We start from the raw sequence: 21,142 nt of genomic DNA, 5'->3' as shown, positions 1-21,142 counted from the left end.
ATATGTAAAAGAGACAAAAAAAAAAGGAAGAAAAAAAAAAGAACGCGGCGAGAGTTCGATTATTCGTGGGCAGAAATCCACCGTACGAGCGAGACCATGCGCGACGAATGAACAAATCAAAATTTCATGGTTCGGAATGATACGTTTATCGACTCGCGGTGCGAGCGCGTCGCGACTTCTCGCAAATATTTTTTCGCGTAAATTCCACGCGCTCTCGACAACGATCGCTCGTGGAAAATAAAAGCTGGCAAGATCTACCGTTTCCCGTACAATCTCGTCGATCGCTTACTGTCCCTTTTCGACGAGACATTTCACCGCGAGAATATATAGTGTTCGACCCTTCGCGTCGGGCCCATTGCGTCGAGAACATTTTCATAAGAGAATTTAACGCAATTAACACTGAACCGTTGATAATTGTAAACATTGGCAATCGTAGAATAACGAAATAAAGGAGAGATCGAATTTGGAATTGATGGATTTTCATGGAATTGTACACGAGATGAAGTGTTTAATCGGTATGGTGTTTATTTTGTCGTATGTATAATGTTATGACGTTGACAATCGTAGGACAGAATAAAAGAGAGATTGAATTTGGAATTGATGGATTTTCATGGAATTGTACACGAGATGAAGTGTTTAATCGGTATGGTGTTTATTTTGTCATATGTATAATACGATACGGTGGGTAAGATCTCGTATAATTGTTCGAATATCTGTCGACATTTGTGAACAACAAATCTGACGCGAATCACTCTTGGTAATTTACCAAGAAACTGAATAAATTGAATTTTGTATGATAAATTCAGATTTGTCGAACACCATCTTACCAATTACAAGATAGATAGAATTTTTACCGATTTAAAATTCGTGTATATATCTCTTCGAAAAAATTAAGTTTCGTTACAGTTATTTATATTACTGAAAATTCTACTTAACCTGGAATTGGTACGATGGTGTTTGACAAACTTCGGTGAATATATCGTCAAGAATAGAATTCGTTCTATTTTTTAATAAATTACCAAATTCCATTATATGTGTCAAAATAACTACTGCACTGATTAAGGGTTGAACACTTCGATAGGGGGCGTGTATAGTTTTATGAAATTTCTCAAATTTCAAATGCAGCCAGAAAAATGTTAAATTCGTCGCAACAATGTCGCCCGATGCGAAGGTGTCGTTGCAAACGTGAAAAGTCTCGTCCGTTTGGTCTCGATGAAAATAAAATCGAAAACGAAAGCGAAAAAGAGAAAATCGTTTATGCGAGAGCGATCGATCGAACGGGAACCGTTTCCATCGACATTTCGTCAGCCAGAATTAGCGGCATGCACGTTGCGCTTTCACGAGTTCACACCACCGCAGCATGTACGTAATAATTATCTAGTACCTAATTTTTTATATCGCATTCGACCATTATTCACGCAGTGTTTTTCAAACTTCGTTCCTTGCGGCCTGCTACCACCTACCACGGTGGTGCGGAGGAGGAAACTAATTTTCCACAGCGGCGAGAGAAAAGTTTACGGCGAACCGTGGCGTTCGGGGCAAATCGAATGAAAAATCGCTCGACGGGAACACGTCTATGGGCTTGTTAACGAACTAAAACATGCACGCGTGCATCGCAAAAATTAAAAAAAAAAAAAACAAAGAAAGAGAGAGAGAGAGAGAGAGAGAAAAAATAAGAAAACTTCTCCGACAAGCGTGTATTTAAACGCGGTTTGAACGAACCGACGAGAGAGCAAAAAAATTTAGAAACCCGGTGAGTACTCGACGAGTCTTCGATTCGAAGTGTGCACGGTTAGGTCGCGATGGGAGAGCGTTTGAAAAACACCGAGGATTGGGGAGGGGGGACACACGTCGGTGGTGTTTGTCGCGACACTTGTTTCGACAAATTCCATACGGGGGACCAACCGGTGGACGATCGAAGCCCACACGTGGGCCACGTGGAGAACGTTTCCTTCTTTGCGACAAGCAACGTTAAACAATCGGCGAAGGCAAGTGTGGTGACATTTGTTCCAAGTCAAACAATCCAAGACCTCTTTTGCGTTCATTTTCTTTCTCTCGATTATCGCTTCTCGACCCCCCAATTTTCCCCGACACCCCCACCGATAGAACAGTACGGAAAGTCTTCGTCACGATTTAGTTCGTTCGAGCATGCTGGTACCCCTACTCCCCCCAGAAACCTTCGAGCTCACCCCTATTGCATCGTTCAATTCGCCCGATAACACCCCCATCCATATCGAATCAATGTTTCCGATTTTCCCGGGAAATTTCCCGACACGCGTACCACTTCGTACGATTCAACTTAATCACGGTTGTTCGAAGTTTGGCCACGTTTGCGCGTTCGTTCACAAATTTACCTTGCTTGGTTTTAAGTATAGTGCCGATGACCTGCTTGCGAATGCTATGATTATTAACCGCTCGATGATCGGATCGATCCACCCACGATAACGCAAACGCCCGAGTGACGCGACACGGGACGCAGTCCTCATCCTCACGTTTCGAGAGAATTTGATTGTCTCGGTGTGTTTGAACGGTCATTTTGAATTCGCTGACATTGGATGGAAATTATCTTTTTCGAAATCGGTACAGAGAGAGAACAGGTTCGTTAATTCGGAGAATATTCGACGAGATCGGTCCTGGCGAGTATCGTGAAACGATTCGAGTGTAATCAATTTTCGAGGATTGTTCGAGTTTCACGATGGAAGATCGATTATTTTCGTACGGTAACCTCGTGACGGTTAGATGAAGTTACGTTTAATTTTATTTTCTCTTTCTATTGGATACTGTACTATTTTTTCCTTGTATTTTCTAATCTGTACAATCTTGAGAGAACAAAACAATTTGAACTTCTACAATCGAGCGTTTTTCCAAGTGCACATTTTGTGTTCTTATCGTTCGTGTTATTATTGTATCGGTGATTCGAGCTTCGAGTATTTCTCAAGTACGCGACAAACTTTTCGCAATGTTACTTTCGGTATCGTTTCATCGTATCGATAATTGTTCTACTTTCCAAGAGTTTTCCAAGCGATACTCCTTGAAACCGAGTTCGGTATCGATATTCACACAGTCGTAAACGCTTCGAAAGTATCTGTTCTAACTCTTCGAGGAACCAAATATCGCAAAAAAAATATCGCAGGACCGTGCTTCGTGACACCTAAAATCACGCGTAACGAAAAAGTCGAAAAAAAATCATGAAACTCGAGCGAATCGGACAACAACCTCCAACAAAGATCGATACTACCGATCGAGGACCATTTCTCGTGTCAGAAAGAGGAACTGCGTAAATCCGAGCGTAGAACTCGCGCGTTTGCCCGACACACTTTAACGACGATCGTGCATCGTGCACGGTTTGTATTAAAAAAAAAAGAAGAAAAAAAAACACACACACACACACCCCAGTAGAAAAATGATCCTCCGACGTCGAAAAACGAACACCGACCCAAAGAGCGTTCGAGGAGAGCGACGATACGAAAACGATTAAAAAAAAAAAACCACAAAAAAAATAGAGCGTTACGAAAGAACTCCACAAACACACACGCATACACACACACACTTTTGCCTTGACCGATCGTGGCGTTGCTTGTTGCAGCGAGGCGTCGGGGCGACGAGGAAGCTGCGAGCGGTGTCGGCGCCGGAAGCGAGGCGCACATCACCCCCGGGGACGAGGACGACGAGGATCACGAGGACCCGCGTATCATCGACGAGAAAATACCGCAGGGTGGCCAGGAGAATCCGATACACGCGAGCACGGAATACGTGAACGGCCGCACGGACGTCAAGGAACCGAAGAAGGACGAAAAGACGGACACACCTGTTTAAGGGCGGTTCACCGCGCGACGCTCGTCCGATTCTGAGACGCGGATTCAAAATATTAACGAGAGAAAAAAAAAACGAAAAAAAAAATAAAATGAAACGAAACCCCCCGGAAAAAAAAAAGAACAACCGACGACCGACCGACCGACCGACCGACCCCTATTTGCGCTCGTTGCTCGTCTCGCTCGGGAGAATTTCATTCGCGGTGGTCGATGCGTTGGCCCCGGAGGTCGTTGGACGAACCGAAACGCAACCAAAATGGAACCGAGGGTAGAGGGTGGGGCTGTGGGGGTCCATCGGGGCGAAAAACACACCTCGATCCTGTACGAACCTGGAATCTTTACCGGTAAAATTATCGAGATCGGGTCACGGGGAACGATGTTACGTTTATCGTTCTCAACGACGCGTCGATAGATCCGAGATATCTCGGATACCTCGAGTTCGGGCGTTCTACACTTTCGGTTGGAGATTTTTTTTTTTTTTTTTTTCGTGCCAAGAAGACACCTAGGGTCGATCGTCCCGAGTATTTCTACTCGGTTCTCGAATCCGTTCACAGACAACACCGACGCGTACAATCCCTCGTGGGTCGCGTCGGTTTGTTGTTCGGTCATCGAGCGCGGTTCGTTTCGATCCGAGATCCGCGATGCTCGGTCCCGAGTCTGGGTTATACGGAAGGATCGCGAGGTACCTGGTGGTCCATGTGCTTCTTCCTCGACTCGAATCTCGATAGTTTTAAGAGAAACGAAGAGTTTCGGTTCGATGTATTTATTTGGAACGAGTCGCGGTTCGAAGTTGTTCGAAGTTCGCGCCACGGTGGTTGGGGGCGGAGGTTCGAAAAAGTTGTTTTATCATTTTAACGAACGAACCGGGGGAGTATTTTTTTCGTCCCTTCAATGGCAGCCACGCGAGACCAACACCACCGACCTACCGACGACCGCGTATTCTTTTTCCTTTTCTCGGCGAGCGCGAGCGACGTCTCACGCGACGTCGCGGTGAATCGCGATCATTTCGTCGACGAATCGGGACACGATTTATCCCTCGACGCCTCGATACTGCGCCGCGAACACAATTTGTTTCGCTCACCTTTTTTCGTCACACGGTGTAAGTTTTGTAAATAGAATCTTCGAAGCGACGTTGTAACCGCGTCGCGCGAGTTGCCTGGGCCGGGTTTTTCACTCTCCGCCGTCCCCCCTTTCAGCGCGGGGAGGGGGTATAATCGTCACCAACACCGGGGACATTCGCTTGGGTAAACGATATTTACATACACACTACCGATTACAACTGTACGTCGTTCGATCGTTAATTTTTCGAGGACCATCGACGGTGGTACTGAACACGCGGCGAACAGTGACTTGAAACCGGGGAGGTGTAATTCCGCTCGAGAGCGGGCCGCCTGTTCCCGTTCCGCGTTGATTGCGTCAACTTTTTCTCTCCGCGTTTCGATCGAATCGAAGAGAAAAGATGAAGAAGAAGAAGAAAAGAAAAGAAAAAAAATTAAAAGACCGCACCCGTCTCCTCGCGTTATTATCGGCGATAGTACACGCGGAAAATATAGTAATTCGTCCATCCGGCTGGACCTCGAAGAGTTAAGGGATCAAGGGAGATCGCTAAGGTTATATCGTTAAGTAACACGTGTTTACGAGCTGTCCTTAAAATTGTACCGTTCTACTCTAGGATGAATGATAGCCGATTCTTAAATTGTAAGACTTTTCGTACGAGCTCTGTAACTTTTCCGCGCGATCGTGGCCTCGTTCCCGTGATAGGGAACGACGATCCGGAGATTCGAGTATTGAGAGAAAGAGCGAGAGTCAGAGAGAGAAAGAGTGTGTGTGTGTGCGTGCGTGCGTGTGTGTGTGCGCGAAAGAGAATGAACGAGAGAGAGAGAAAGAGAGAGAGAGTGAGACTGTCGATCGTTGACGGTCGTCGTCCTCGCTCCAAAGCGACGAAACAGCGCGTTGCTCTTGAAAGCGACTAAACTAGCATTTAAAATGAAACGCTATCGAGTGAACGAAAAAAAAAAGAAAAGAAAAAAAATCACACACGAGTGGACGAGAGCCGTAAAAAGGGGAAATCTCACGATGGCGCGCGAACAAATCAAATTGTGTAGTCGAGGTTTTTTCTAATGGGACTCATCTACGTCAAAGGGGTGGGTAGGGTGGGGTGGGCGGGTGGGGTGGGGAAGGGGAGAGGGTATAGAACAAAATAATCCTAGATCGAATTGCGCGCGCACGACGAACGTGTGAATTTCCACGCGCGAACGAACTCCATTCGAACGTTTTCCTCACGTTCGAAGAATCTCGCGTTCCTCGAGTCGCGAGATTTTTCCCTATGCGAAAACACGGGACGCGCCTTGAGAAATGGAAAAACAGTTATGGAAATTTTTCTTTCTCGAGAAAAAGAAAAACGAAATTTCTTTCGAACTCGGAAAACTTTGTACACACGACTCACTCGATCGGCGATCCGTCGTGAAAACGAGTTATCGTTACATTCGTGGTAAACGAGACAAAAAAAGGAACAGTAGACAAAAGAAAACAGGAGAGAGAAAAGAAAATAGAGAACCGCGTTTTTCGCGTGCACGCGCGAGGAAAATCTATCAATATCGAGCCGTTACCACGTTCGAAGACAAACGAACACATTCCACGATGTAGCTCTGGTTCGTAGCCGGTTTTTCTTTTTTTTTTTTTCTTCGTACACGAGCCACACGTGCCCGACTGACGCGCGATCCTATCGACTTTTGTAATTTACAACGTCCCACGGACAGTATTATTTTGCATCGAAACTAGGCTATCCTCTTTCCGTTTCGATTTTTGAGGCAACGAGGGGGGTGGGTGGAGGAGGTTTTGACACAGCCCTCCTCTTCCCCCTCCACGTCGCGCGACTTTTTTCGCGCGCACGCGCGGATGTGCACGATGCGACGCTCGAACCACTCAATTGTTTTCTTTTTTTTTTTTTTTCTTTGTTCGCGAATGCTTTTATAATACTCCGCGATCGGATGGTGTCGCGACATATCGGATTTCTATTAAGAAAAAATATCGTCGAAGTCCGTCGTAGGTTCTCCTCGCTTAGGGAGGCCACTCTTAACGAATTTTGCATACATTGAATCGTTTTCTAACCATTTTTTATCGACAACGTTCCATTTTCGCTAAATTTTTATAACGAGACTTTCCCATTTGCGCTAAATTTTTATAACGAGACTTTTTCCCCGCGACTGCACAAGCACGCTCGAGGTGTTCATTAACGAACTCATCGTGTAAACATTCTTACACGGAAACGACACTGTAAATGCACGAAGATACAACGTAGGATAAAACTCGGGGTAGCGAACTTTATACCGAGGTGGTCAACGCGACCGTTATGGCGGCACGATTCGAAACACGAGAGTTCGACGAACGATATTCTTAACTTTTAGTCGCGACCATCCGCATCGCGAACCTTTTTTATATATACACTCGTGTCACGACGAAGACTGGAAACATTCCTCGCTCATCGAGATTTTGCAAAAGTGTTCGAGGACACTCTTTTTTAGACAGCATTTTGTATTACGAGCGATCACCGTGAACTCACCGAGATTATCCCACGACCAATGGCGCCGCATTTCGCGAAACGTTTCGACCCATTTCCTCTCAAACTTTCGACTTTGTTGTCTCTGTCCCGTTGCATCTTCCGTGTCAATTAAGGAAACCAAACTCGCAGTATAATAATAAATAATTCCACTCGAGAACTACGATATCGAAGTTAACCTAAATATTCGGAGGTTTTCAACGATCTGTAAAAGCACGTTGGCTAACTAACCTCAAAAATACCGGGAACTTGCAATTAGGGAATTACAAAGACTGGAAACGTTTACGTAGACAGTATCTCTTATCGCGAGTTATCACCGTGAACTCATCGAGATTATCCCACGACCAATGGCGTCGCATTTTACAAGACGTTGCAACCCGTTTCTTCTCCAAATATTAATTTTCATCGTTCCGTTGTTCCCTTGCACTTGTCCACGTAAAAAATTAATGATAATATCGATAAGTGATGGAAGAGAATATGATACAAAGTTCGCTCAATCTTTCGTACGGTCGCTGAAACAACATTTTATTAAGGTTCGATAACCTCAAAAATAATTGGAATCACCCAAAACTTGGTCCCACGAAGGGAAATGGGTTGACGCACGATTTGTCACGCATTCGACGCGAATGGTACCATAAACGATCGCGAACGAACGGTTTCAGAATACTTTTTTGACCGCTGTATTTTGAAGAAAAATTTCGTTCGATCAATATGGCGGCGTTCGACTCCGCGAGTACTCGTGTTCTCCCTTTCGTTCGCGATATGGAGAACAGTATTCGCGAGTATCGTCGCGTTAACGATTTTTTTAACGAAATTACACACGAGGACCCGTTCTCTTCGTCGCGCGTTCTTCGTCCCGACGCCTCGTTCGGGGCGTCGTCGGCGATCTTTCGTCGATCGATATCCGTTTTTCCCGTCGTTTCGCGTACAAGAGAGAGACACGTTTAACGGTACGAGTTTTATCGTTTTGCAATTCGAGTCCACGTGGCAATAATTTAAGAGCACTCGAAGACAAACCGTATCCGGAAACGCTCCGACGCGGGACGCGGCGTTTAGGCGGGAATGAATATTCAACGCGCGCGAGTGATTAACTAGCGTGGAATATAGCGTCGCGAAGATCGTTTGTAATTAACGGACGTGTTCGAACGCGCGTATACGAAATGGGACGTGATTCGTGGTACGACCGAAAAAGGAGGACTTGTTCCTTTCTTCCTTTTCGTTTTTCTTCCGTTAGAATAAATTTAGATTGAAAATTTACTGCGTACACCACCGGTGAATCTTCACCAACGTTTCTATTTGCGTTTCCAAAGATCGATGGAAACTTACTTTGAAATAACGTAACAAAATTTTACTACTATTCTACTAACTTTGCAAATGGATTCTAAAGTGTATCTTTAATTCTTTAAACGGTTTTTTCTATTAAAATAAATTTATAAATTTACTACTTACACTCCTGGTGAATCGTGACCAAAGTTTCTATTTGTGTTTCCAAAGATCGATGGAAACTTACTTTGAAATAACGTAACAAGATTTTGCTACTATTCTAATAACTTTGCAAATGGATTCTAAAGTGTATCTTTAATTTTTTAGACGGTTTTTTCTATTAAAATAAATTTGTAAATTTAGTAAGTACACTCTTGGTAAATCCTGACGAAATTTTCTATTTTTATTTCCAAAGATCGATGGAAACTTGCCTCGAAATAACATAACAAGATTTTGGTACTATTCTACTAATTTTGCAAATCAATATTTTTTCTTTAACCACAATTTCTTTCGATTTACCGTATACACTTTCCTTCGATCGAACAAGAGCCTCGATTACTCGTTTGAATAATACCGATTATAACTCGATAGAGATTAATTGGGCGAACTTGAACGTTAACAACGATAGCAGCGTGCCCCAGAAACCTTTCTCCATCGATGTACTTGAAAACGGGTAGAATCCATCGCGGGTAGAATCTTGTCCTCTTCGCTCGTGCCACAAATGGCGTCCCATTCGGTGCAAAGAGTTCATCGATCGCAAATATCGCGACGATTCGCACACGAGGGGGATGGGGGGTTTAAAGGGTCCACACATCATCGAATACTCGTCCTGCACGCGAAGTTTCATTGTTTTTTTTCTTCTTCTTAATAAAAAAAAGCAACCGTAAGAAAGGGTGACGAGAATCTAGCGTTAAAAGAAAAAACCAAAAGAACCCGTAAGACTTAACCGCGACTGGAATACTTTCGATAAAAGTGAATTTCGTAATTTCATTATCATTCCCGTCGACAATAAGTGTTGTTTGTACTTTTGTACTGGTGATCTTTGCTTAGCTCAGTCGTCGCGAGAAACGTGAGAAACGAAGCAAGAGCGAAATGCACGTACACGCGAAACATAGACACACACATACACACAAACATACACACACGCGCACAGATGCAATATATGTTACAGAGGAGAAAAGAAGTTCACGAACGTGGGTCTCCACGGCGTCGTACAGAGGAATTATGAAACTGAGCACCGTCAGAGGAGGTGACCCTAATGAGAAAGAAAAAGAAACAATTAATTACGAACGGGGATGGCGGTAGTAGAGAAGAATGAGAGAATCGATCGATCGATCCCTGTATCTGTCATTCGTTGACGAAACATTTCCGAATTCTGCACATACACTCCTTCACTTTTTTCCATACGCGATCGTGTTTTCACTTACAAAGAGGCGATCGTCCTGTTCGACGAGTTCCGCGGAGTTCTCCCAGTCGAGATCGTATGCGAAAAAGAAAAAGAAAAAAAAAAAGAAAAAAAGAATTAAGTAAGTAAATAAATGAATAAAATAAAGTAAAGTAAGATTGAAGACGAAACGTGGAGCGATTCTGATCCCCCCCGGGGGAACTCGTCGAACGAAGACGACCGAAATTACTGCGTGTTGTATATATTAAATATATATATATATAAATAAATATATATATAAATATATTATAAATATTATGGTACGAGATTGAATAATAGTAATGAATATATTATATTCTGTGTCGGGGGCACTTGGCTTGCAACTCGTAAATATTAATTGAATACTTATTTATCCATTTGCACTCCAATTGCCGAGCGACCTGTCGTTATCCGTGAATTTTTGAGAGGAAGACTATTATCGGGCAGAGTATAGGGTTAACACTTAAGGGTGATTTAAGAAATTCGCGAAGGGTCGACCGAGATTGCGAGCGCGGTGAGAAATCGATCGATCGCGGTCCGTGACACGTACGGTCGATAACGTAGGGAAAGAAAAACTAGAGCGTGGATATTAAGGTATTAAGGATCGATTACGTGTATGTTGCCAATTAAGTACTTTGTATCGTGTTTCGCTAATGTCGAAAGTGTTGTTTACGCCGTTAAAGAGGCTGAGCCGCATCCGAGTGTCTGTATCGCCGCGAAAAAAAAATTAATAAATAAAATAATTAAAGAAAGAAAAAAAAAACAACACAGAAACGCTCGTTCGAGCATCCATGTTCTGCCAAGATGGAGAGACCAGCACGGATCTACTGCCTCTCGTTGCATTGTATTTTTAGCGGGGTCGCGACGCTCGGGACGTCCATTTTCAACGAACTATACGCGCCGAGTGTCGATCAGGATACGATGTGTTTGACGAGAATCGAAAGGGAGAGGATCAAATTGAATGAAAATCGAGAGAGTTCGAAGAACGATAATTCGATCATTCGAAATTTGGAAAGTAACCCTCGGAACAGATCGGACTTGGTTCGAAATTGAAACCACATTTCGATGCTTGCCCTGAAAAGATCTAGAGTGTTGCAAACTGATCCTCAAATTCGAAGTAACTCGGATACTCTGCTTTCAGGATTTTTTAAAATCTCGCGACGAACCTAAAGATTCTTAAGGGTCTTGGGTTTGGTGTTCGTCGCAGGTTTTGGATATTCTATCGAACGATGGGATTGAAAATACGGAATACGATATACACGCCAAATAGAAATCGTTTACCATGTTACCAAAAGTTACCAAACGATCGTCCACTCATACACTTAAAAATCTTCACCGATACAATTATACATTTGATAAAATAGTGTCGTCCTTCGTCTCTGACGCTCCATTCGATCTTTCAAACTGATCCAAGTCCAGATCTACAGTGACAATGTTACCCCTTCGACAATCGGTCCTCAGCGTGCGGTGAACGCCTACAGGCGTTCAGTGTACACGTGTATACGTTACACGAGAAGGTCTTCCGCACGGAGCATACGTTTCGCGTCGAAATCGTCGACCATCGATTTTTTCAATATCGTCCGAAGAAACACAAATCGATTCCCAAAGATCGATTCCTGACAACGTAACGTAACAGATCCAATGTCTCTGGAGATACTCCGAGACTCGTATCGAGCGATCTCGCGCGTCGCGACCCATTGATACTTTAAATTAAATCTTAAGCGCCGATGTTTTTATGTTGCCTGCCTCTTTTACGTTAGCTGTACGACTTCATCCTGCCGAATCAACGTAAAAACCTCGTCTCCTCGCGAAAGATCCCGCTTGGCAGAACACGTTCAATCGCTCGTTAACCAGCGAATCACGCATGTAACCGTCGTGGTATGTAATTATGTGTACTAACGAGAACAACGTATCGGTATATGTAATAGAGAGCCTAACGAAAAGAAAAAAAAACGAAATGGAAGAAAATGGCGCCAGTGCGCGTCCACTCGACGCGTCGACAACGGAGGCGCGACGATTTATTCGATCGTGTGTATTCGAACAACTCTGGTACCCCATGGTCGCCCGAAATCCATTTCGTACGCGCGTTGCGCGGGAATTTTAAACGTTTCGCGGCGAGAGGAGCAAGCATGGCTGGGAAATCTGCGCGAGGGATCGCGAAATCTTTCTTTACGACCGGGACGACCGTTTCTCTCGATTACGGAAGCCGTAAAATCTTCTTTTTTATTTTTGTGCTCATTTCGCACCGACAGAAATAACGATCCAACTATTCGAAAAGAAGAAATAAAATGAAAAAGGAAACAGCGATGACGTACGCGGCCGAGCATTAACATTTTTGAATACGCATTAAACGTACCCCAGGTGGCATTCTCGAGACGTTCGTTGCACTCTTTTTACGGGACAAACCGGAATTTTATTTAATCGAGAACGGTAAACCGTGTGTGCTTTATCATTCACCCGGCTACGACGAATCCTTGACTAGTTTTTTTCTTCTCAACGGGAAATAAAGTTTTGCCACGTAAATGAAATGGTCTCCGGTCGTCTCGAGCGTTCCAGATGACGCTTAACGAAACACGTGAAACGATACAAATTAGCACAAACGGGGTCCCAAGGAATTAATATCGAGGACCTCGTGTACGTATTACAGAGAGCTGATAAGTTGGCGGGTCTGAAGAATGCTGACGGAGTCGTTTCTAGGGGGATAGACACTAGAGTAATTACAATTTTCGGAAAGTATACTTTGCATGTTTCCTCGCACCACTTTGCGAAACTTTGTTTACTTGAAACTCTATACTCGAAACTGTGAACAGTGTAGCCAGAGAAATTAGTCGAACGTTGTGCGTAATGATGGAGGAAAGCAATGTAAGCGAAATAGTAGAAGTAACGGGTGTACTTATTGTATTTGGTATACCAGGTTACAATGGTAATTACAATATAATAATCACACTTGTTACTTTTACTTCGTTTGCAACCAGCCAGAAAAATTACTCGAATGTCGCGTATAAAAAGTAGGGGGAAGACAGAATGGGCGGAGTAAAAAAAGTAACGGGTGTATCTATTGTATTTGGTATTCCAGGTTACAATGGTAATTACAATATAATAATCACACTTGTTACTTTTACTTCGTCTGCAACCAGCCAGAAAAATTACTCGAATGTCGCGTATAAAAAGTGGGGGAAGACAGAATGGGCGGAGTAAAAAAAGTAACGGGTGTATCTATTGTATTTGGTATTCCATGTTACAATGGTAATTACAATATAATAATCACACCCGTTAGTTTTACTTCGTTTGCAACCAGCCAGAAAAATTACTCGAATGTCGCGTATAAAAAGTGGGGGAAAGACAAAATGGGTGGAGTAGAAAAAAATAACGAGTGTACCTATTGTATCTATATAATAGTTATAAGCTACAACGGTATACCTAAGTATACCTAAGTATACCTAAGTACATATACCCAAGTATAATACGATAGAAACACTCGTTACTTCTCGAACTATTTCCACCCTATCTTTCCCCACTCCTCGAACACGCGATTCGATTCATTTTCAAAATTAAACTGCTTGCAACGTTCCACTCGCCAACTTACCAATTGACCATAGTACGAAGATCACTGCCACGAGCGCGCGCGCGTGCACAAATGAGAAACCTTGAAACATCTTTCGGTGATTTCAATGCAATTTTCGCGATCCTTGCGCATTGGGGAAAAGAAAGAAAAAAAAAGAAACATTTCAAAGACGTTGCATCTCGTCGTGAAAGACGCAACCACCTTGCGCCCATAAATGGAAACGCGTTCGTGCGACGCGCGACGATCTTGGGGGAAAAATACAATAAAAAGAACATCGGGCGGCCATTGGTCGACGTTCGACACGCGTTGTTCAGCCTGCGTAGCGACCACACACGACAATGAAGCGCGTCGAAACGATAATCGATTGTAACGCGGTGTTTTTAAGGATATTACGCGCGAGAATACGTTAATGTACAAAAAAATTCCTTGCGGTACATTTTTAACTGATATTAAGACACTTATTTCGTAATTGATTTCTATGATTCATTAACTGTAACGATAATTATTTAAAACACGATGATCATGCTACGATTTACCATTTGTACGCGTATACATCGAAACGTAAATGTATATGTACACACACACAAACACACACAGAGAGAGAGAGAGAGACACGCACACACGTACGCCACGCGCGTGCAAACAAAGGAAGACACACTCAAACACGTACACACGTACACAAGTGTAGAGAACACGTACCAGCGCATGCAAGAAACGAGCGAATACATTGGATTTTTCTCTATTTTTATTATTTTTTCTTTTTCTTCAAATATTTCTGACGAATCGGTGTGTCGTAACGAAATGTTGCACTTCGAATGCAATTTTATCACTATCACGATTATCATTACTATTGTTGATATTATTATTACCATCGTTCCGTTCGCCCATTTTGTAACGAAATTAGAAATAAAGCTCGAAGTTGAAAATTTGTAATACTTATTAACGACGTGGAAAAGAAAAAGGTTAAGTACTGTAATATTGTAAGAAGCATGATCGTTGGCCATACAATGAAGTATATATATATATATTATATTATATTATATATATATATATATATTTATGTTAACGTAAGTTTAGGTATTAAATACGACTATAAAGATAAACGGATTTACGAATACCTGAAAATGGTGTTCTCTGAAACATTTTTAGAAGTCAATCGTATCAATTAAACGAGCCGCCGCGATGCTCGCGTTTCGAAAACGTCAGTTTTGATGATCCGTTCTCGGTACCGACGTTTTTCTATACTTTTTTGTAACGAGGGCCCAATGTAAACAGCATCACCGTGGAGAAAGCACTTTAAGAATACTTCAGAGATCGCTACTTTAGAACGACACGTTTCGAGGGAAACGACACCGACAGCAAACGACAACAACAACAAAAAGAAAAGAAAAAAAAACACACACACAGATTTAAATTACGATTTTACGAATAAGAAAATAAGAAGTCGAAGTTTGAATGTTATACGGTCGATAAATGGAATACAAGAAACAACACACGCGTACTTATGTACCGTACACGTCCACACATAGATACAACACACACAGTCGTACACACACGTACACGAACACTGCGAGCACACGAAGAAACAAATACGAGAAGAACATGAACATTTTGTATCTGTACTTGTAGATACAACGCAATAGGCAAGAGTAAATCTAATTAAGAATTCAAATGAAATTAATATATAGAGAGCTGTATGTAATTAACTGTAAGTTCATTCATCGCTATGATATTATACTTAGGTATTATATGATTTTTGAAATAAAACATTTGTTTTAAATACACACGAACGTACACGAAACTGTGCCATCCTGCCATCGCCAAGTTTCTCCAAATGAAATTCTGCATTTACAAAATTGAACGTATAATTTTTACTATTCAACTTACCGATCGATATCGATCGGAAATTCAATTCATTAGGTTATAATTTCCTCCACGAGAGATCCCCCGAAAGTTGTTCAATTTTCGTTCGTTAATTTTCTCGTCGATCGTTTACACATAGATGTAAGTGCAAACACTACCGTTCGAAAGTTTGGATGCAACGAGTAGAAAAATTCGCAAATTGTTTGAAATTCATCGCGCAAACGCAGCTTTTCATCGACGGCCATCTTTCTGACGAATGTTTCTTTTTTTTTCTAAACGACTCGAACGTTCACGGTTTTATATAACTTTTGCAACTACGATCAATTTACCATACGTCCTGCATCCGTCGATACATTTTCGATTCGATAACGTTTCCGGGATTTCTTATACATCTGAGGAAACTACCGCCACGGTATAACCGTTTATTAATCGGCATCGGGGCCTTGAAAATGTTCTAGTCGTGTATTAATATCTCATTAATAAATAATCATAGAGGGGCCATAATTATGGAAAGACGTACCTAACACATTATACGTATAACTCGTTTCTCGATCGTTCCTTACGATTCTCGGAATCCCGTCCTACCCTTCTTCGAAACGTTCGAAATTCAAAAATAATCGAACGTCCATTTAACGTCCACCGTGTCTCGAGTATCTCTCGAGAATGTGGAGAAATGCAACCAAACTTTCGCTCGGTAGTGTTCCGGTCAATTTTTACCATCGATCGTGTGTTTTTTTATCATTAAACGAAACTTGTTTCTTTTAAATTGTTTTCAGGTAGCTCAACGTCCAGGAACCTCGGCGAGTCGTGAGTATTCCATTCCTTCGGGGTTCGTAGTGGATCTCTAGTAGCACGATGCACTCCTTTGGTGTTTCAGTATTCTCCAACGATATCCGTAACTAACTCTTACCCCCAACCCACCGCTAGTACTTTTATCGTAGTGAGTATAATTTGCTCCGCTGACAAACCCTATTGCACCCACGTGATGAAAGACGACACAACTTTTCCACTTGGCGTTGCACTGCTTCGTTTCGATAAAAAGTGACGTCGGTTTCAAAAATAATTTCGATCGAACAACGTCCAATGGTACACGGTGTTTCTTTATCGATGAGATTTACGGTGGATATGAATTCGGCGGGTTGAAACGAAGAGAAAGTCACGGGTATTTTCGTCCTCTCGATCGATACGGAAGTACTCCAATAGAGCCCCTATACGTGTTTACGTCAAACGATGACTGTCACAGTGTCGTTGGATGAAATGATTCCTGACACGATTCTTTCGCGTAGCTATTAGCTACGAAACTATTTATTCCATTTTTTTTACTATTAAATACTCGATCTGTCGCATAGTAATTTTTGTTGCAAAAGACTTGTTCATTAAATACTCAGTGACAGTGTCCAATGACAGTTTCTCGGTTACTTGTGAGTCAAAAAAATTACTATTATTTGGAAACGTCCAAGATGAATGTTCCACACAAACGTTAACGGAACAATATTTCTGCCAATTTTCACAAAAATATATACATATGTGTGAAAAATATAATCTTAATTAATATTTCGTATTTTTAATTAATAATTTAGAACAGTATCCTTGAATAATTATAATCCAAGAAAATGCGGAAAAATGAATATTTTTAGTCGAAAAATGATGATCGTTTTGAACAATTTGCGCGGTACACTGGTACAATTTATTCCAGAAATGTCTGTAACTCAAAAATAACGTTAAGCAGTTACTTTGTATTAATTTTGTGCGCCGAATCCCCGCAAGTAGATTCCTCGAATAAAGAAACACCTCTGTATCTTCGAACCGAGAACTATTTTCAATATTTGAAGAACGTGAAAAGTGAAACGTAATCGAACAAAAAGTTAAAGGAAGATTCGTTCTAGACTCCCGTTGGAAATCTTTACCGATCGGTACTCACCATATTTGCTAGCAAAACGCACAATTTTCAGAAGCATCGCGGATGCAGCGGCGAGCATTAATCTCCTTCGTTTCGAGAAATCGAAAAATGCGGAGACTGTCAGTAGCCAAAGGCAAGCCTCTTTCTATCTTTTTGTTTCTTCACGACAAAACCATCAAGCCATTCACCGGTGTTGTTCTCGTCGAAATATCATTTTATGGGGACCACGGAGATACATGGAGATCGAGTAACGTTACACGAGCCACGATCCACATTGTCCGGTATGTTAACCCTCGCTGTACAACGCGTGGGTCTCCTCTGACCCGGAGAGACCTTACTCTCGCTTGTACCGTTGGTATAACTTTCCTTGGAAGTTGAGAGAGGCACGATGGAACAATAGAATTTTTATTCCAACTATTTGTGTAATTTCAAACTATGGGTCCGTTTTGACCCACGCGTAGGCCTCCTCTGACCCGGAGAGACCTTACTCTCGCTTGTACAGCTGGTATAACTTTCCTTGGAAATTGAGAGAGACACGATGGAACAATAGAATTTTTATTCCAAGTATTTGTATAATTTCAAACTACGGGTCCGTTTTGACCCACGCGTGGATGGTATTGCGAGGGTTGATACCATTTTTCAGCCAATGTCGCTTTGGTTCGAATCGTGTCCACAGGATAATTGCGAACTTGGCAAAATCACGAACGATCGATTCGTGGATAATGATTTTATTGTAACTTTGAGATCAATGTCATTCGAGATTGCATAGCTGGACGAGGATGAAAAAGTTTCATCGTGAACCGCCGCGTTACGTGTGAATTTAATGTTCGGTCTCCGCGCAAAAAGGGAGTGCATATATATAATTTGAAACGAGGTGAATTCACACGAAGGACTTATGCGTGGAAAAATCGTGTCTCGCGTCGCATGAAGTACCATCATCGCTTTTTTTACGCTTAATTCGCTCGCTTCTTCGCGCGATCGTTAACGTTTCTTTCGCAACGCAAATGCGTGCTTTATTAATCATCGTACGCGTCATACGTGCATAGGAAACGCGAGGTTTTTCCACTCGCGTTCGAAATTTTACGACGACGACGACGAGAGAGAGAGAGAGGGAGAGAGAGAGAGAGAGAGAGAGAGAGAGAGAGAGAGAGAGAGAGAAACAGTGTTCTATTTGTCAAATTGTTATTCGCCGCACTGAAAACGGAAGAATAATAATCGTCGTTTGGAGCACGTGCGCGGTACACTTGCTCGTTAACGACTTCTCAAAACTCGGGACGGCAAAAACGCATTACGGGAAAAATTGAAGAAAAAAAAAGACGTTGATAAACATCCTGCAGTAGCCGGTAGACAGAAATCGATCATGTTGCGCGTTGTCGTAAGATTATGAGCATCAACGATCGCCTTAAGTAACCTTTTCATTGGAGAATTTGAATATCAAATTCAATCGCAGCCTCTCAATTTCTTCGAATTTCCGTTAATAGATTTTTATCTCATCGACCATGTGGAAATCGTGATTCCAAGATAAATTTGTTACGTCTACCTGTCGTATATTTTATTTGTTTTTTTTTTGGTTTTAATTAAAATGAACTAGACAAGTGTAAGTAATCACTCGAAAAAGTTACATTCTCTCGGTTTACCATCGAAAACACAATATTTCGTTTCCTGTAAAACGAGTTTTTTTTTCTTTTTTTTTAAATTATCTTTAATTCGTATAAATAAGTGACGAGTCACTGCTGGTATAAGGTTCGTAGCTTTACATAAATTCTTGTTATTGAAAATGAGCAATAAGAAAAGTCTGAATCTGTTGCAACAACTCTTTCTGTGGCTGTCAAAGGTAAATAAGCCAACCTTGAATGCTCGAGTATTAATTGATCTAGTTTCATTTTTTCTTTTCAAATCATAATTGCCGCGTAAAATAACATGTAAGAGAATATTCCTTCATCAATTCAGACGCTAATCAATCCCCTATTTTTATAGCCGCTATCGCGAATATTTAAGGAACTCGTTAATTGAACTATCCGAAGCATAACGAAAAAATCTCAAACGGTCGGTTATAAGTTACTTTTAGCTCGGATAGAAGATAATTCTCTATTTTAAGGAGAAAAATCCGGTCCACCCGGCACATCGAGTCGAGAACTTTGTTTTCGGAACTATCTTACTCGAGACAGAAAAAATTTTGTTTATTCGAATGAAAATATCGTCGATGGCGAGGTTTCCTCGATAAAAATGTGTCCAAACATAACCTAACTCCAATTTTCGCGAACTCGTGCAATTCAAAAGCGTTCCATCTTGCACGGAATTAAAAATAATTCGGATACGATCGGTGAAAATACAATGAATATTTTTGAAAATAAAAAATCACAAGGAATGTTCTCGACAGCCAGTCGTAATAACTCGAGTTGCTATGTCATCTCACGCTATAGATTGACAATAATGGAGGTAATTCCGCGTTATGAATCCGAGGACCTTTTCGTGATAGTTCTTGAAACCGAGGATAACCATAATTAGAAGCAAATCATAGAGCAAAACGAATAGTAAAGTAGAGAATAATATTTCAGATCGAATCGTTTCTAGTTGGATAAAACATTGTAACTTTCTTAATTTGTGTGAAATAAAATTTTTTATTTTAATTTATGGGGACGTGTAGATGTTTTGGTTGAGATTAATATTTATACTCAAACGTTTACGACCGTCTGGTTCAGCATTGTTCAACAAGGTAGGATTCCCTCGCGTATTTGTTTCTTCCTCTATACAATACACTTGAATTTTATTGCATGTATATCGGTGTTTGGGCGAGAGTGGAAAAACTAGAGTAGTCTCGTAAAAGAAACAACGCCAGTCGAGTCATTAATACTTCCATAAATCAACGAGATATTGTAAAAAATGACACGCGACAATTACGAACGTTCGTCACACAGTAACTCTTTTTGCAAGTTTGAACGTCAGTTTCTCCATATGCAATACGTTGTCATCGACGATAATCGCTAATTCTACTTTACTACTTAACGTAATGCTACAATTACTCTGCCTCTTATTGCTCGTTTTCAATATTTCTCTGTCACGAAGAACCTGAATAATTTCTCAAATATTGATTTCGATACTAATTGATGCGCATGAATATATGGAACAATTTAACGAGCACCGTGTCGATAAATAAATTTTTTTTCGCCACTCGTAATTTCCAAGATCTCCATTTGACATCCGCTACGATCAATTTCACCTGAAGTCAATATTTATGGAATTATTCGAGTTAGCTCGCGTATTATAATCGGAAAAGTTTTTTCTTTTTTTTTTTCAATTGTCACGTGTACGTGGTGGAAAAAAACGGGACTCATAATCGATTGTTGTGTCTACTTGGAACGGTTTGGAGGCTTTTCATTTGTTTGTCCGGATTTGCATCCTTCCGGACAACGTATCGCTACTTACAAAAGCTTATTCGGGTGCAAGGACGTTGGAAGAAATCAAACCAGTACTAAAGATTGTTAACTGTTGTTGATCAGAAGCGACACGGAGAGTGCTGGTCGATACTCCAGAACGGAAGTGGACGGATCATCTCGAGGTGGGAAAAAACCGAAAATCAGCTTGTCTCGATTGTTCAAACGTAACAAGGACAAAGTGTCCGGCGCTGACACCGACACCATGAGGACTGTCGTTACAGTGGACGACGAAAAGGTAATGTACTGTACCCTCTTACAACACGGTGCAAAAATTACGACAACCCTCCAATAACACAATATTCTTCTGGCACGATTTCTGT

The 21,142-nt window shown here is 41.7% G+C and overlaps 1 protein-coding gene across 1 annotated transcript in view; it reads left to right on the top strand.

Annotated features, from left to right (window-relative positions):
* The window catches only part of Fas3 (fasciclin 3), a 41,098-nt gene that overhangs the window by 16,469 nt on the left and 3,487 nt on the right, over positions 1-21,142 (top strand). Inside the window, exons 8-10 of the mRNA XM_076307821.1 lie at positions 16,262-16,292; positions 17,438-17,518; positions 20,886-21,057. Coding sequence (XP_076163936.1) covers positions 16,262-16,292; positions 17,438-17,518; positions 20,886-21,057 — 284 coding nt within the window. The remainder of the gene's footprint in view (positions 1-16,261; positions 16,293-17,437; positions 17,519-20,885; positions 21,058-21,142) is intronic.

Source organism: Ptiloglossa arizonensis, chromosome 3, assembly GCF_051014685.1.
Source record: "Ptiloglossa arizonensis isolate GNS036 chromosome 3, iyPtiAriz1_principal, whole genome shotgun sequence".
In the NCBI taxonomy this organism is placed as follows: Eukaryota; Metazoa; Arthropoda; class Insecta; order Hymenoptera; family Colletidae; genus Ptiloglossa; species Ptiloglossa arizonensis.
This window is presented reverse-complemented; position numbering and strand designations above follow the sequence as displayed.